General features: G+C 41.2%; 1 protein-coding gene and 1 non-coding gene across 2 annotated transcripts; one reads left to right on the top strand and one right to left on the bottom strand.

Moving 5' to 3' along the window:
- Positions 1–320: 320 nt before the first annotated feature.
- On the bottom strand, positions 321–13,295 carry stx18 (syntaxin 18). The gene is made up of 11 exons (XM_040203823.2): positions 13,058–13,295; positions 4,554–4,621; positions 3,151–3,266; positions 2,878–2,955; positions 2,621–2,687; positions 2,439–2,530; positions 1,855–1,946; positions 1,593–1,651; positions 1,247–1,316; positions 1,074–1,154; positions 321–993 (listed from the first exon to the last, which is right to left on the bottom strand). Exons 1-11 carry the CDS (start codon positions 13,274–13,276, stop codon positions 898–900), a joined length of 1,038 nt encoding a protein of 345 aa, XP_040059757.2. The 5' UTR covers positions 13,277–13,295; the 3' UTR covers positions 321–897.
- On the top strand, positions 13,263–15,631 carry LOC120835175 (uncharacterized). Its single transcript, XR_013453148.1, has 4 exons — positions 13,263–13,434; positions 13,654–13,955; positions 14,162–14,288; positions 14,585–15,631. It is a non-coding gene; the product is annotated as an uncharacterized LOC120835175 (transcript).
- The last annotated feature ends 698 nt before the right edge of the window (positions 15,632–16,329 follow it).

Genomic DNA, 16,329 nt, shown 5'->3' with positions numbered 1-16,329 from the left:
AACCCCCTCGGTGCTAAAAATAAATACAGTTTACCGCTACAGCTCCCTTGAGTTAAGATCAGAGAAAACCAATCTAAGCGCTGCAGTGCATTCACTGGGATAGGTCATTAATCCTAATAAACAGATTAGCAGAAATATTAAAAAGCTGAGTGAATCAAATCTGTAGATGGTTTCTATCGTTAGCTGCATGAACCGGGGCAGGCCGCGTCCTTCTGCTGCACATGATGTTATCTGAAAGCCTGACATGAATATGAAATGTGATGATGGAATATCTGGTATAAATTGATACCCCCAGTAAAGAAAGAACACGCAGAATTGAATCAAGGCTATTGCTCAGTTTTACTAGAGTGTCAGTACAGTTATGTGATAACATATCGAATAAATTGCTCTGCTGCCCATGAAGCAAACCATTTATCAGGGTTTGACAGTGAAGTATAATTTGTGTCATTGAGGTACACAAGTGTATACACTTTTTAAATAGTGTACATGAAACAGCAAGTAAAGGCAAAGCTATTTTGAACAGTTTCCTTCAGTCTGGTCCAAACACTTTTTTTTCAGTTAGACAGACATAAATAGCAACTGCCAATCCTACATCATCATTGCTGCTTTAGTGGGAAAGAAAGACTCTTAAAAACTCTTAAAAGTGGACAAATTGCCTCCATGGATGGGCTTTTTAAACATTGGATCCCCAAATGTGCTAGACAAACACTATTAGATAGTTAGCATCAGGGAAAGGAAGAACTCCAAAGTCCACTTGAACACAGAATCTTCACAGACTTTGTACAGCAGCTCCAACATGGTAGACTGTACATTCAGTCTCACCTCTCTCTGAGATAGCCGATATGTGCCAGTCCCGGACGGTTTCCTGTCAAATAGAGTCCGTGCTGGCTAGTTGTGTTAGCTGTCGTACCAGTCCAGGAAAAGGAGAGAGAAAGAGCACATGACCAAGAAGAACAGGATCCATACCCGGAAGCCCGCGTTGTTTTTGATTGCCTTGGGGAACAAAATAGAGTCAAAGGAAAAACGTAGCATACAGTTTCAAGACCACATGTAGAACGGATTAGTGGCGTTACCTCTCGTATATCCTCATTGCCTTCTTTGACGTTTTCTGTTGCTCCCACAACCAGCTGATGTATACCGTCTATCTCGGTTTCCTGTCAGAAAGTTAAACGGACGATGAGTTTAACTTCAACCTCTTCTCAAAATAAAACGTCCGTGTGAATGAAACAGAAGGAACTCGGCTCACTTGTTGCAGGACTTTCTCAGCAAAGATCTCCTGCAGTCGGGAGATCTCCACCACCTTCCCTTCAATTTGCCTGTAATGCACAAAAGAAATGCATAAAAGATCCCATGAAAATAGAGTACCTAGTATATTTAGGCCCCTTCAGCTGGCATTAATATTTCAGGGGCGCGCAATAGGTGGCGTATGACCATTTTTATCCAACCTGGAACAAACCAGCCAGTTTTCTCCAGCTACCACGGTAACAATATAGACGTGTGAACAGAATGAAATGACTGACATCCCCTGGTAACAAATGTATCCATCAGAACAGATTTAGGAAAGAAAATGAAGTGTTCAGAGTTGGACTCACCTCACTTCATCCACCAGGCTGTTCATCTCACTCACCAACCTCTGGTTCTCCTGCTCAAACTAGACGGAAACACACAACAATGACACATCTTCATCGCTGGTGTTTGCCACGTTGCGATGACTTGATTTAAACACGACAGTGATGCAATGAATGTGTGCCTGTCCTTGGTGCATTTAGAAAGCTCTCTAAATATAGCTGTGCATGAGCGAAATCCCACAGTTGTGCGCATGTGCTGTATAACACAAGGATGATTGGGCCTCACCATTTGGATCTCCTCAGGAGAGAGCTCGTCCTCCACTCGGCTCTCCTCCCACAGGCTGACAGGGTTGTCCAGGACCTCTGACATACTTTTCTCTGCAGGAAGGAACAGTGAAAACAATATGTCTTTCATCACTTACTCAGTCATTCACTTTGATCTGAACCTCAAGTCACTTTGAAGGGGAAAACATAACACAGAGTGGTTATTTAGAGGGATTTATTTAGATGGATATATTTAGACTGGGTATCCTTGTAGTCACTTTTCATTTCACCACATTGGATCTAAGACAAGAATGTGTTACAATAATGAAGCAGTGATGGAGAGAGACGGTGATTGGTTGCCTCTATTTTCATGGTGCCGTCCAAAAAACGGGAGGTCATTGAAGCTCAGTGGGGGGAGGAACGAAATATCATGACACATTATTTGACTTGTTTTTAACACATTGACTTCTCTGTGGTGCTTGATGCTAATGTCTCATCAAACGGAGAGGAGAGTGCGTCGGGACTTCCTCCAGCATTAATCTATATACATTATGTGCATTTCAGTTATTGAGTCATTTATCTATGTCAGGGGACTTACTGACTCACCAGGACTTTCCTCCCTGACAGTCTTCTCCTCTTTGGGCTCCACCGCCGGCGGTTTCTCCACCTTGCTGCGGTGCTCCGGGGCCAGTCTCGACCTGGAAACACAGAGCGAGGGGTCACGTGAATCAGGAGCAAGTTGTTAAAGTACTTAACAAGTGTTGTGAATGAGGTGTGCGCATTCTCACAGCCTCTTCTTGTCCACCATTCTCTTGACTCGGATGGCTCTTTGTTCAGAGTACAGCTTACAAACTCCTTAAAAACAAACCAGGTACACATGATGAAACCATGCAGTCCTTAGTGCTGAAACATTAGTGAAGTGACTTGAGGTATGAAGTACGTATTAGGCAGCTACTCGAGCCCGTAAACGTACTAAAGACAAACGGATGGGCAGTAAAAACACCTGAGAGCAGCATTTCAACTGTAAAGAGTCGCATGAACTCACCTCTCAGATACATTTCAATCAGGTCCAGCACCGCCCCTCTGTGCTCCTTTACCTGGGCTGACGTCACTTGCTTCTCCGCTATTGAGACAATGAAACGTTTGCTTTTTGAAGACAAACTTGTATAGGATAGTATAAAATAAAAATAAGATACAATTTCCAGCCACCTGCTGGTGATTTAAAAGTCAAAGCACGACAAAACTATTAATATAAGTATATTTTCTCTAAACGGGTTAACGTACTGCACTGTTAAACCGGCAAAGAACAAGCATGCACCTTCATTGCGTAGCTGCCTGATGGCCTCAGAGCAGGTCCTCATGAAGATCTGAGCATCCTGGTCAATCTGGTCTCGTTCATTCTCCGTCATACGGGTTGAATCTGACGAGATGAGACTGTAAAGCACACAAGAACAATCACAGTAGGTTGAAATACTTTGTGGGCATGTATAAAAAGCTCAACGTTTGACTGATATCCTAACAAAGACCTTAGTACTGACAGATGCCTTCCTCCTCCCTACTCTTCCTCTGCATTCCACGAACAGGCTCGTTACAACTTTCCTCATTCAGCTGACATGATGCTCCACGCAGACATAAGCAAAACGATAACAAACACAGCACCAGGCTGTCAGGCAGTGGTCCATAGCTGCAACTCACTGTCCCCCTCTGGTGGACCTTTGCCATACAACAAACATTTGTTGTACACACAAAGACACATTAAAGAGCTTGTGATAATCTATTCTGGTGTAAAGATGGAACTATTTAGATGATTAATACATCATTTAAGTCCTTTTTCAAGTAAAAATACCAAACACTTTAACACGGTAACTTTCGCTAACTTAATAAACAACATGAAGAAACAATGGTGCATTGATAAAAGTTGATACTTATGGGATTGAGAGCGGGATCTTTGGTTGATACACTTGTAACATAATGTAACATTCTATTGGAATAGATTGACGGCACCATCAATTAGGCTCTTAATTTAACCACAGCCCTTCTTGGTCTAAAATGATGACCGGCTGCGATAGTTTACTAGACATTTGGAAGTGCCTTTAGTTTTATCTATAGTGTTTCATTATTCTATCAGGCAAAGTCAAAGTGACGAGGTCAACGGAAGTCGATAAGAAAATTGGAAGACGGGAACGGCTGACTGCAGACGAGACTCGCGGACACACCATGACTGATGGTTTCTTGATGGATTTTCCCACCACTAAATGCTGCTGCACTCCACCCGTTGACATCGCTCATGTTCAGCTAATGTGTTCTGCTGAGGCTTTATCAACAAACATAACAAAACAGAGGCTAATTCACACACCCACACCTACAGAACACAGAGGGGGCCTCGAAAGGGAGGAAGGCCGGGATTAGTCCCAGGGCGTGATTTGTTCTTCACTCGCTTGCAGCTCAATTATTCCAGACAATTAGACTGGAGCCGGCCGCTGCAGACCACCCTCCTCGCTGCTGACCTTGTGCCAGCAGACAGCGCGCACACGCGCACACGCACACACTGGAGACAGATTTGACGATACCTTCAAGTAGCACTGACTCCTGACCTTCTCAGAATTGACTGAAAATCAAAGGGTTTTGTCTGCGGCGACCTGCCCTGCAGCCTCCGAGGGGTTTTTACCGGCTGCTGTTGTTGATTGTGGTGGATTACTGGGACTGTTCGCCGGGACTCACCTTCCGGCGCTCACGTAATCTTTCCTGTGCTGTAGCAGAAAGTCTTTGAGCTTGGTGATGTTCGAGATCTGCCAAGATAAAATGGGAGAAGAAGCATTAGTTGATTCACTTTGTGTCAATTAGTCTCTTTATATGCGGCGCCTCTGTTGCTCCTTCAAATGTGTCCACACGACAAGGCTTAAGAAAAGAGGTTTTCAGACTCGTACCAAGAAACTATTTTCTCCTGAATACATTCAGACAGAGCCGGAGTAAATGTAGCATTTTGTATTTATTGAATGTGACAGGCGACCAGTGTCTGTCTGTGAATTCTCAATATTTGCGTTTGACAATTCATCAAGTCAGGGACATACAAAAAAATCAAGCCTGCAATTTCCTCGTCAAACAGCACTCATAAATACAACCATGAGCGGCCGCATACAGAGCTATCTCTAATAAGCTCAAAATTCATGACCTGTTACCATTTATCACAGAGAAAATGTCCCAGCGTGTATGTGCACAGGCTAACCGGAGGAAACTTGGTCCAATCCAATATTTGCTCCTGTAATTTGGTTAAATATTAAAAAAGACCAAATTGCTTCCCTGTCCACAGAGCGCTGCTGGCAGGGCACAAGTGGGTGTGAATATGCACACAGCGGGCTCTGTTAGATCCCCGAGAAGACAGAACTCAGACAAGCTAAGGATTGAAAAATGACACAGTGAGTTGGACTGTGACAGCGACCCCGGAGCATGGGAGACTATTTGGATATCATAACATCACTGTCTTCAGCCTTCAGCTTTTTCACTCTAACAACCTCAATTATCTAATTGCCTTGGCTGTAAGGGGGTAACCTGGCACCGGCAGTCCAATAATGTCTCTAAACATTCATTCCCAGCGTCGCCGTGACCTGAAGCGCCTTTTTATTCGAGCCGACGTTTTTAAAAAAATGACATGTTTTTCGACGCAGAAAGAAGGTGTCAAGGAAAACAGAGCTGAGCAATTTGTTAGAAAGCCAGAACTCCTTCTTTGGTTTAGAAGGTAATTTGGTGACGTATGTCACCGCTGCGGGGCACCAACTCAGGCGAGGGCTGTTAAGGCAAACCGACCCTTGTAATAATACAATTATTTGAGGTCAAGAGTTAATTGTCATTCGGAGCAGTTGAGCTTAGAGGGACGTCCAGGGGAGAAGAGAACCTTTATTTTGGTCAAAAAATGATCCATTACGATGCATCTTAGTGAACGAGAGAAGTTTGAACTCCTACAAGATTGATATGATTCTCCAAAACTACAGCGTCACAGCCCAAATGTGCAGATCCAGTGGGTTAGAAAGATTCTTTTTACTTTTTATACAAATTTAGTAATATTGATTTCCATTGCAATTGCAATATGTATTTTGAAGAGGAGACAAATAACATATTGGTTGTTCAATGAATCGTTGACAAATGTCTTTGTTTGTAACATCTGTTTCTGGTCCATTTATCGTCTGTGATCGTTTTCACTTGTGATTCTTCTCACCTCTAAGATGAAACACTCACATCTAATCTTACTTAAAAAGTATTTAGTGTGATCTAGAACTCAATGAATCAGTTCGTTAAAATGTACAACTCATTTGATAAAAATGTTTCAAAAAGAAAGAAAAGGCTCCTTTGTCTCAAATGGGAATATTTTCTGTATTTTTCTTGAACTAATTCAGGAAATAGAACTTTAATGGGGGAAATTGCTTACTACATACTGAAAGTCTACGGACAGTTTCTCCAGTAAAACAAAGTAAGAATCGAATTAATGGACAATGAAAACAAACGTAGGTTTATTTCCCTGATGTCAACGATTTGATATTTGAAAAAGAGAAAAATTTGCCCAGAAATCTGAGCACTAAACATGTGGCAGATTTCCGATTATCATGATGTTATCTTATTAAAAGCCTCCGAGCCTTTTGGAAACGATATAAACAAGAAAACCACTGTGAGGCACATTTTTCTGTGTTATTGAGACGACATTCGCCTACCACAAAATATAACCCCTTTTTTTTGCTTCAGCCTCTTATATATGTACCGAATATATTTGCCAGCAAAACTTTGTCCATTGAACTGCTCGTTTGGCCCAGCAGGTAGTGCTAAATACACAGCATTGAAGAGACAAAAAGAGAAAGAGTGCATTGTGTGTGTGTGCGCATGTCGTGGGGGTGCCGGGGAGTGTCAAGAGTGCTGCTCTGGGGGTTGAGCCGTCTCCTGTGTGTATACATTGGAGCTCGGATTCCCAGCACAACCTCAAGGGTTTGCAGGGGGTCAGAGGGATCAATTGCTCTTGTAACTTAAGACCCTAAAGAGCAAGTAATTCCTCAACAATGAGGAAGGCGGTGGCCTTGTGCATGCGGCTCACCAAATATGTGTGTATGTAGTTTTTTCGTGGCCGTGCGAATACGTGCAACCTCCATAAGTGTGTGTGTGTGTGTGTGTGCGTGTGCGTATGTGTGTGAGGCAGAGCTTGCAGCGACGGCAGCAGGAGACAGTCTGCCGGGCTGCATCTAATCTCGTCATCATCAAAGACCCCCACTTTACCTCCTCACTTTCTCCTTCCCCCCCCCCCCCCCCCCCCGGTTCCCTCCAGCCCCGATTGAGCCTAAACAAACCATCAGGGGGGATTATTATGAGGAAGAAAAGGGAAAAGGTTTAGCTGGCAGATTTCTGAAGCGCTTGGCCGGCCCTTTGTTTTGTTAAATGCAGGTAACTGACAGAGTTTGGTGATGAGTACCATGCTCTGGTTTGTCCTGACCGGGGGCGATCCGCGCTGACGCCACGCCGCGCTGCGTTTGGGTACGTGGGCCCGATGGAGAGAGGATGCTTCAGTGGAGGAGACTCAGACGCACAATTTTTTTTTGTCATGTTTATGTCTGACTCTGAAATGGGTTTCGTTTTTTTCTTCTCCCGGTATGAACGCTTTAGTCAGCTCCGTAAACAAACACAAAATGGCATCAAAGACTAAGATCGCGGATAAGTCATGAACGGGGTTCCTGACCCCATTTTAGATATGTGCTGAAGTAATATTTGTTTTGAGTTTTAGAGAAGAATCGTGGTGAGTGAATCATGGAACCTGAATCAAACAGTCAGTGAAGACAAAAATAGCTCTATTTTATTTTCTATTACAGCAACAAACACAAACTAATTTGCGCTAAAATCCCATAAGTAATCTACATAATTAGAATAACTCATCCCGATCCTTTTCTGTGCCTCTCGTCGACTATAAATTCATAGTGTAGTAAGCAAACAATATGTTGACTGTTTGCTCAGTGACTTTGACTTTAGCTTTAATTGATGCATTCACTTTAATGCATTTCTGTCTTAATCTAAACACACACAACACAAATCTTCAAGCAGAGGAGCAGACATCTGTTGTGCTTTCATGCTCCGGACTCGGTGTTTTGAGGTGTCGGGGTCAAGTGTTCCACTCGCTGTCGTCTGCCTCGGTAGTATTTCAGTAATCGTAGATCACATAACTTCACATTGTGCAACAAAGCCTCACAGCATTCTTCAAAAAGTGTCAACAGCTGCTGTTTTAGTCGTACGACATATTTACATTTTTTTTTTTTATTCAGACTGCTCGTTTGGGCATTACTTTTTTCCGCTTAAACTAGTTAGTCTGCAGGGTCTAGTGTCGGTCTTATGATTTAAGAGTTTGACTTCTGTAAATCTGCATTTTCACCATTTTTACCTCTTTTATTTTCTTTACCTGAAACATGCAAAAGCATTTTGTTGCACGCAGCGGAACAAAACCAAGCTTGTGCTCGGGCCTGACAGGATGCGTCAACATTAAATTTACCCGGCTTTCAAAGGAAAACAGTAGGAAGATTAACCCAACTGGTAAAGAGAAGATTTGCCAGCAGGTTCGTCCGGTTGATCACTTCTCTATGGCCGAAGCCATGATGGAGCACAGTCCTCCCCAACAGCTGTACGACGGGACATTTTTACCTGCATGCGACCGCTCAAGTGTTTTGGGGTTTCACCCATGAAGCAGAGTTTTTGTAGATAATGTTCCATACAGTTTTAAGCTGCACTCTTCCACTGGGTTAATAATATACCATGTTTCATGAGACAATATTCCAACAACCTCACGGCTTAACTTTTTATTTACCATGTGGATGAGGTTTTTTTTAAGTCTTGAGATAATTTTTTGACATTAATAATACTATTTGGGGAATATTTCCGTCAGAAAGTTTTAGCTACACAGAAACTTACGCTTTGGGCTTTTACTTTCAATGTTTAAACTTTGTTACTTGATCAACAATAACATGTATTTAACAAGAGGACCAACATTTTAAAGATAAATGGGTTCGCTTTGCCCAGGGACGCCTCCTCCATCCAGTGGAGGTGTAGATCGAGCGGCAGCACCACCACGTGCAGGACACACCAAGCAGAGGGCCGGCTGTTAAGCGACAGGCTGCTTCTCCTGCAGCGTTTGAAGCTTCCAGCTGCTGCCAGACTGCACAATAAACACTAAAAACTGACAATCTCTATCAATATTTACCACCGGGCTATATCAATTATTATAATTATATAATCATTTATATTTATAAAATATGCTAGATTTTTTAAATATATCCATTTATCTATCTTAACTGTAGTTATTTTTATTATTTATTATTATTACTTTGTCCTGATGCCTTTCTTAGCACTATTCCCTTAGCTGCTGTAATACAACAAATTTCTCTCCTGTGCGATTAAGATGAATCTATTTTATGGTAGATTTCCATACCTTCCCTAAATGGCTGCATATTTACATAAACCACATCTATCCATCAAGGCTTGTTAAACACAATCTGCCAACACGCTCCCGCTTCATGACACCATTATTAAAAGCATAAAAAGAGAGGTTTGTTCTCCAGCCCTGAGTGTGCCATTGCAGATTTAACATATCCCACTCTACTTTATTGGCTAAATAATACTTCACTTTTATTTTTCAGAAATCATTTGGGGCCATAAAGTCCCAAAACATAACTTCGACAAAATCCACAAAACATAAAGTAAACTTGATTCTAACAGAGATGTTTTAACAATATAGAAGCATACTATTTCAATATGAAAGATATCATGAGGAATCTCTATAAGCACAACATACTTTTAAGTGCAGGCCAATGGCCACACTCTCAGGGTTTCTAAGAAAACACTGTGAGAAGGAGCCAATTTTGGCATTCAAATAATGAAGGCACAGTGGGGAACCAAGCACTATTTTCTACACACAATTTACCAATTTTAAAGTGACCTTCTCCATTTAAACTCGAGAAGGGCAGCACGCTGCGGCGAGAGACGAGGTGAGCGGTGAAATGGAGATCACAGTGCCCCAAACGGACCCCTGTGAGGTAAAAGATTCCCCTGTCCGAACCCCACCCTGTAAACACTGGCCCTCTTATTAGCCAATCAAGCCCTTTTTTGTTGCCTTGAAAGATGCTGAATTTCCTTTCTCTCTGAGCGGAGTTGAGCAGGAAAAAGACTCATTAGGTCCACTGTGTAGTTGTCAAATGTGATGTTTTCCTTCTATTTTCCTGTGAAGCTTCAGTGGGAACTTGGAGTTGTACACGTCTTGAAGGGCACCCACATCTGTTGTGCATTAGGTGCCGGCCGTCAACATTGTTACTGGGGACCTAATTTAATATTTTCTCTGTTTTGATCTTCCACCTTTAATCACTGGCTCTTGGGAGGATCGGCTTTCCCTAAGAAATTGTTGGAGAGCCGAAAGAAAATGTTATTGCAGTATGTTTATGGAATCATACATGTGAAGCGGGGACTTGCCCAAGAAATGCTGCCTATGTCAGTCTGTACAGAGAAGAATTGATAGCCGAGATGTGGGTGAAAACCACGACATAACTGTAAGCAGTCAGGACATTCCAGGCTCGCAATTTCAATTTCTACAAAAGCTGCTTCAGCGAGATGGTTTGAGATTATATCTGCAGCGTGAGGGACACAGCAGTTGGGGGGATGGAGGGGGGGGGGGGGGGGGTAGAGGGCCGGCACCACAGGATAAGTTTGGGTTTCTTTGAATCAGCACCACTGCTTTTATTAAACCTCCATTTCTAATATCAATGTAACGGAACTTAACAAAAACCTAGTTGTGCAGGGCTGCTGTGACCAGGCCTGCGTTTGCCCCTGACTGATGGTTGGAGACATCGGGTACAACTTAAAGTCCTGACTCCCCGAGGGAAACGTAAAGTGGTTCTTCAAGGTGCCTTTGAAGAGGTTTGTGTTACTATGTGTACGATATTCATGGCAGGCATACGGACTTCTGGCAGAGGATCAACTCTCACGACATGGAGTGAAGTCTCGTAGTTCCCAATGATCCATTACCTACTGCCAACCGCTGACCACGTCGCTTCAGTGAGATGATTTCAAGAACTAATTAAACACCCGCGAAGGCCCTTCCGACAGGTTAAGCACAAGGTTCACGCGACTTTTAAAAAATATATATATTTAAAGCAATGTGTGTTTCAACAGAGGTACTGAAATAAAAATGTCCTTACTAACGATGTAAATACAGAGCTGAATATTTGTCTGGGATTGAAATCCTTTTTTAACGAGTACAGAACATTATAATAAAAACATGCCATGTCTTTTAAATCTAGATAGATGGAGGAGAAAGCTCTTTGCTCGTTTTATAAGCATAGTTTTGGCTTCCGCAGTCTGAAGTCCAGATCTCATTGGGCAATTTTCCGGGTAGGTTCAAAGCCCAGAATCTTGGCCTGTCAACGTTTGGGGAGCACTGGCGCTGGGACCTGACAGTTGGCACAAAGTATTCTGGGTATAAAACTGCTGAGCCTGGCCAGTTGGCCTAGTGTGATTTTTGTTTAAACAACTTTTGTCTTCCCAGTTATCATGCAGAGCGGTCATTTTTCCTGAACTGCACACGGGGCAGGATCTGAAAATACCTATAGCCTTAAACCAAGGTTTAAGTAAAAATAGTATGTTGTTTTGACAGACTTTCTCATTGAATTAAATGAGAAAATGTTTCCAAACGTTCAACTGGTAGTATGTTGTGTCCAGAAGATGACATGTTCGAAAAAACACATCTTTTTTTTTTTATAGAAGCACACTGACTTCAGTACAGTTGTTGTAATACACCAAGCAGGCGTGTAACAAAAGCAGGCAGGTAGATCAGAAGACAACGTTTTTGCTATGTGCGAGACAGAAAATGTAGTTCGGAGTGTGGGGCAACATCCCTCAAATCTTTGTGAGTGGGTAGACATGATGTGCTCAAGATGTAAATATGAGTCAAATGGATTGAATACACCTATGCCGTCTCTAAGATTTTTAATCTCAAGCCATGGCCCATTTCTAACTGCAATGCGCATTTACGAGAGCAGTGGGCACCCTGCAAGGGGAAAACATCTTGAAACAGACAGAGTGTGTTAAAGGCCAAGAGACGCAGTGAAAGAGGGACAAAGGCGAGCTGCTCTCTATGGTTAACGGCTATTTGGAAGGTTACTCTGTTCCGAACAAATACGATGACGGTGGATCTTGTCAAACTACGGTGCATCCTTAAACACTTCGAGGAAAAGTATTTTCCTTTTGAGTAAATAATCAACACAAAAATAAAGCTAGGGTTTCTGGTTAGAATGAGGACTCTGAAAGGGATTAAAGTACGTAGTCGATACAATAAGGTTAATACTTCTTCTGTTTAATACTGGGAAGTGTTTCATGAACATGAATAATATCTGCTGGCATTCACCAGGCCATTACATGTTATATTTGGTGTACTGCAATTTGACAGCCTACTTGAATTCCATGAACCAATTTACAGCAAATACATTTGGAATGTTTTGGCATCTAAAACATGAAACACTTTAACGTATATGGTCAGTGTGTACTATTACAAACCCTGATCTAAATAGGAGAAGGCTTCAGAACAGCTTAGTAACCAGACAAGTAAATAAAAATATAGCTGACGCGAGCATCAAAACACCCTCCAGCTATACCTGCAGTCCAAAAGCAAGAAGGATGATATAAGAGTCCCATTGGGGTTGGCCAATGTAATGGTCAATTTAAAGAGTATAGAACTTCACCAGAGATTTTGCCACACAGTTAAACACCACAGCAGCTCTTCCTTCAATGTCTCTGGGTGTATTGGGCAATGTTAGGAATCCACAAGCATGACTGCTTAATGGCAAAATAATGGGCGTAGCCATGATTTTAATATCAATGTAATAGAGTGCCATCATATATAATATATTCAATTGATTTAATATACCATCACATAAGTAACGTAGATTTTATCCATATTGCCCTCCTATTTACCTTCACGATGCAGTCAAAAAAGGTTGTCTAAGGATATGTAACGTTACAATGCTGAGGGGTCTAGCAAATTGTGGTACAAAATGAATTGATAAAATTACTGTACACGTTTAATAGGCATACTGTTGGTTCTACAGTACAGCATGTGCAACAGTGGCAATAAAACAGCCCAATATCTAATTGTCAGTAAAGCGTAAAGTTTGTTTCGATGCTAGCCCAGCTAGCTAAAGTTAGCTTGAGGAAACACTCACCACTTCTTTCGCCTTCGGAGAAAAGCCACTCTTGGGTCTGATCCTCTTGAATATTTCATCTTTGGTAGAGTCAACGCTTATTCCTATTGCCTTGTTCCTGGTTTTTACTGTCTTGACACTGGCTTTGAAAAGTAAAGTTATATCCACAGCCATAACTGTGCAGCTGCAGCGCAGGGCACGCTGTAAACAAAGTGACACGTCACCAGGAGACGACGTCATCGTCCTGCGACGTTGTGGATTTTCCCTGAGACGGAGAAGAAAGCAACATTTTATTTTACGGTTTTACTTGTGATTCTTTTACAAGTTGGCATTTCCTGCACTTAATAACACGTACATCAAGCAAAGGTCTGACTTGCGTCACTGTCACTGGGTTCCAGGTAGGTAAAATCTTAAATTAAAAAAGCATCTTGAATATAATTACTTAAGTTAAAAAGAAACTACTTATATTAATAGCCGTTCAATTAGAATAGCATGTTTAATAGTATAGCAACATCTAGATGTGTTCAGTTTTCTGCACCGTATGCATTTGGTAAGGATATAAATGACCAAATACAGGTGAGATACTCAAATGTTCAAAATATGTCTCCCATTCCCAGAAGCTTGCCCGTACAACTTCTTGAAGGGATGTCCAGCAGGAAGCGGAAACCTAACTGGACAGAGCAGGAGTGTCTTCTTCTTGCTCAGTTATTGCAGGAGAGAAAAGAAGCAATCAGAGGGAAGTGCGGCATTGAAGTTTCAATACAGGATAAAAGACAAGCCTGGAAGCAAGTAGCCCAATCCATCAACAATGTCTTTCCACAGATTCATAGGACAGTTTATGACTGTAACAAAAAGTGGGAAAATCTACTGGCAAAGTCTAAAGTGGAGATCAAACGCCAGAAAAGGCAAGCGGGCACAGGTGAGGAGAATGCGCTTTGTTAGCGAAAGTGAAGAGAAAAGTGTAATGCTCCGTATCATTAAATCTGCAGCAAGACTGTGAGAATAGTTGCAGAAAAATTGTGTTTGAGTTAAAAAGAAAATCATGAACATCATTGTTTGAGTTGAAATATATAGTATTGTGCTTATTATGAACTAATGCGTGAATTGACTTTTCACCTATACAAGGCCTGTCCGTTGACCAGCTCACTACTGTGACTCAAGTGGTGGTTTCCGTGATGGGCATTTCAGATATGCTGCACCACAATACAGAAAACTCTCCAAGCTCAGGGTTGCTGGAGATTAAAAAAAACAGGTGATTCATTTTATTTTATTTGCTTAGACTGAAACAAAGTATAACTTTGTATACAGTAATTTATTGAAAATACATTTATTGAGATTTGTTCACTCCAACTACAAAACCCACTTTCTTCAAATGATGTCCTGGTTACATTTATGTTCTTCACAAACTTTATTTTGAACAGTTTTCAGTGGAGCATTGCAACAAAATGTCCTTTATAGGTATAGGTAATTTGCAAGAACCAACTACATTAAAGATAAAATACATATTATTGTCCAACATTATTGTTGACAAACTCTTTTTTTCACCAGCGATGAAGATCGAAAGGACCAGAAAATAGATGAAAGATTCTCAAATAATCATCCATTGAGAGAGCCTGAGCTCCCCACATATTCAGATGAATCCACTTCTCCAGCAGAACATAAAATGACAGATTTTGATAACGTCTCAAAATCACTTGCGGTGCATATTAGCACTCATCGTGCTGATGGCTTTGCCGCTTCTGCAGAACCTGTAGATACTCTGTACTCATCTCCTCCACCTGCAGTGAACGGCACAGCTTTGCAAGAGCGAATGGATTTGGAAATGTCTGTGCTAAGAAGACAAGAGGCTGTCCTTAAGCTGCAAGAGGAATATTACACACTGAAAATTAAGCTGATGAAAAAGCAAACGGAACACCCTCTTTCAAAGGACTGAAGTCCTTGAACTGTTGTACCTGCAGGACATTATCAATTAAAACAGTTCATAAATTTTTTTTTTTTTTAAGATGCCTGCCAAGCATTGTTCCTTTCTGGCAGTTCCATGTGGTTAGAAACTCACTATTTGTTTAAAGATATTCCAGTTTACTAAGGGCAGGGTTATATTGCTAAGACACACACTATATTTTAGAATATAAACCACGGTTTAAGGAGAACAAATGACACCTCAATAAAAGTTCACACAACCATACTTATTTTAACTGCCGAATTAAAGCTGTATAATTTTAAAATTCTCAAAATCATATTATGCTTTGAAGTAAGTGTAAATGAGTTTGTTTCATCTGGCATGGAAATCTAACTCCTATGTATAGTTTTACACTGAGAAATGTAGCCTAGTAGTAACTGATTCATGCCAGTTAGTCCTGAGTGCAAATTTGGAAGCTGTTAATGTTTGACATATACCAATATACATATTTGTTTAAAATAACCTGAACTCAGTCATGCCAATGTAAGTAAAGCTACAATAATGTCCTGTCTAGACTAATGTAGTAATTTGTGCGTAATATTTCTCATAAATCCATTCATTTGTAAGTGACAGGAGTTGGCACCCAGATGTGAGCAGTTTAGAACCCAAGTGTTGAATAAAAGCCTCTTACTTGCTGTGTGGTTTGCTCATTTCCTTTGTTAGTGTTTTGCTAGACTGCGTTAAAACTGAGTACTGCGACTGTCTCATTTTCGGCCCGCTCAGCATTAACTCTGTCATTTTTTTTTCATTCACTCTTTTCGCTTCACTGTGGAAAGAGAACAGCTTTTTGAGGACTAAAGATATTGGGCATAAAAGGCTACATGTATTATTCTTAATGTGTTAATATGAGGAGTATTAAAGTTTCCAAACTTTTATCTCACCACGGGATAGACACTAATTGAGCTTGCTGCAAGCATGTGCTGTACTCGGAATGGCAAAAAGTACGTCAGGCTGCTGTTTAACGTCACATTTTTATCTAAATAGGTTTCATAGCCTCAAAGGCTTTGTTAAGAAGCCATCTTTTCCCGGGTCGTGCTTATTCTCCAATTCAGCCTTTTTCTTCTGATGAACCCACCACTCAAAAACGTTCAATGGAATATGAACTGAATACTATCAGACACCACCGAATAGATATAAAACTGTGTAATATCAAAACAATTTCTAGAGGTTAGTAAAGAAAAGTTTAAAATACAAATATGCAGTTCACTAAAAATTGCATTTAAGTACAGTACTTGAGTAAAAGTACTTCGGCTGCTTGTTACTGTAAATGACAGAATTTGTATTCAAATTTGGCTCTTACATTCCTTCCCTACAGAAACATGTGGATGTTGTT

The sequence above is a fragment of the Gasterosteus aculeatus genome, chromosome 17 (assembly GCF_964276395.1).
Source record: "Gasterosteus aculeatus chromosome 17, fGasAcu3.hap1.1, whole genome shotgun sequence".
In the NCBI taxonomy this organism is placed as follows: domain Eukaryota; kingdom Metazoa; phylum Chordata; class Actinopteri; order Perciformes; family Gasterosteidae; genus Gasterosteus; species Gasterosteus aculeatus.
Note: the sequence above shows the minus strand (reverse complement) of the source record. Positions and strands in the feature narration are given on the sequence as shown.

Bases quoted from the DNA above. Each gene is read 5' to 3' on its own strand.
- stx18 (XM_040203823.2), bottom strand. From the start codon at position 13,276: ATGACGTCGTCTCCTGGTGACGTGTCACTTTGTTTACAGCGTGCCCTG. The intron at 4,622-13,057 runs GTGAGTGTTTCC...TTATCTTGGCAG, and splicing joins CTCCGAAGGCGAAAGAAGTG to ATCTCGAACATCACCAAGCT. The intron at 994-1,073 runs GTAACGCCACTA...TTGTTCCCCAAG, and splicing joins GCAATGAGGATATACGAGAG to GCAATCAAAAACAACGCGGG.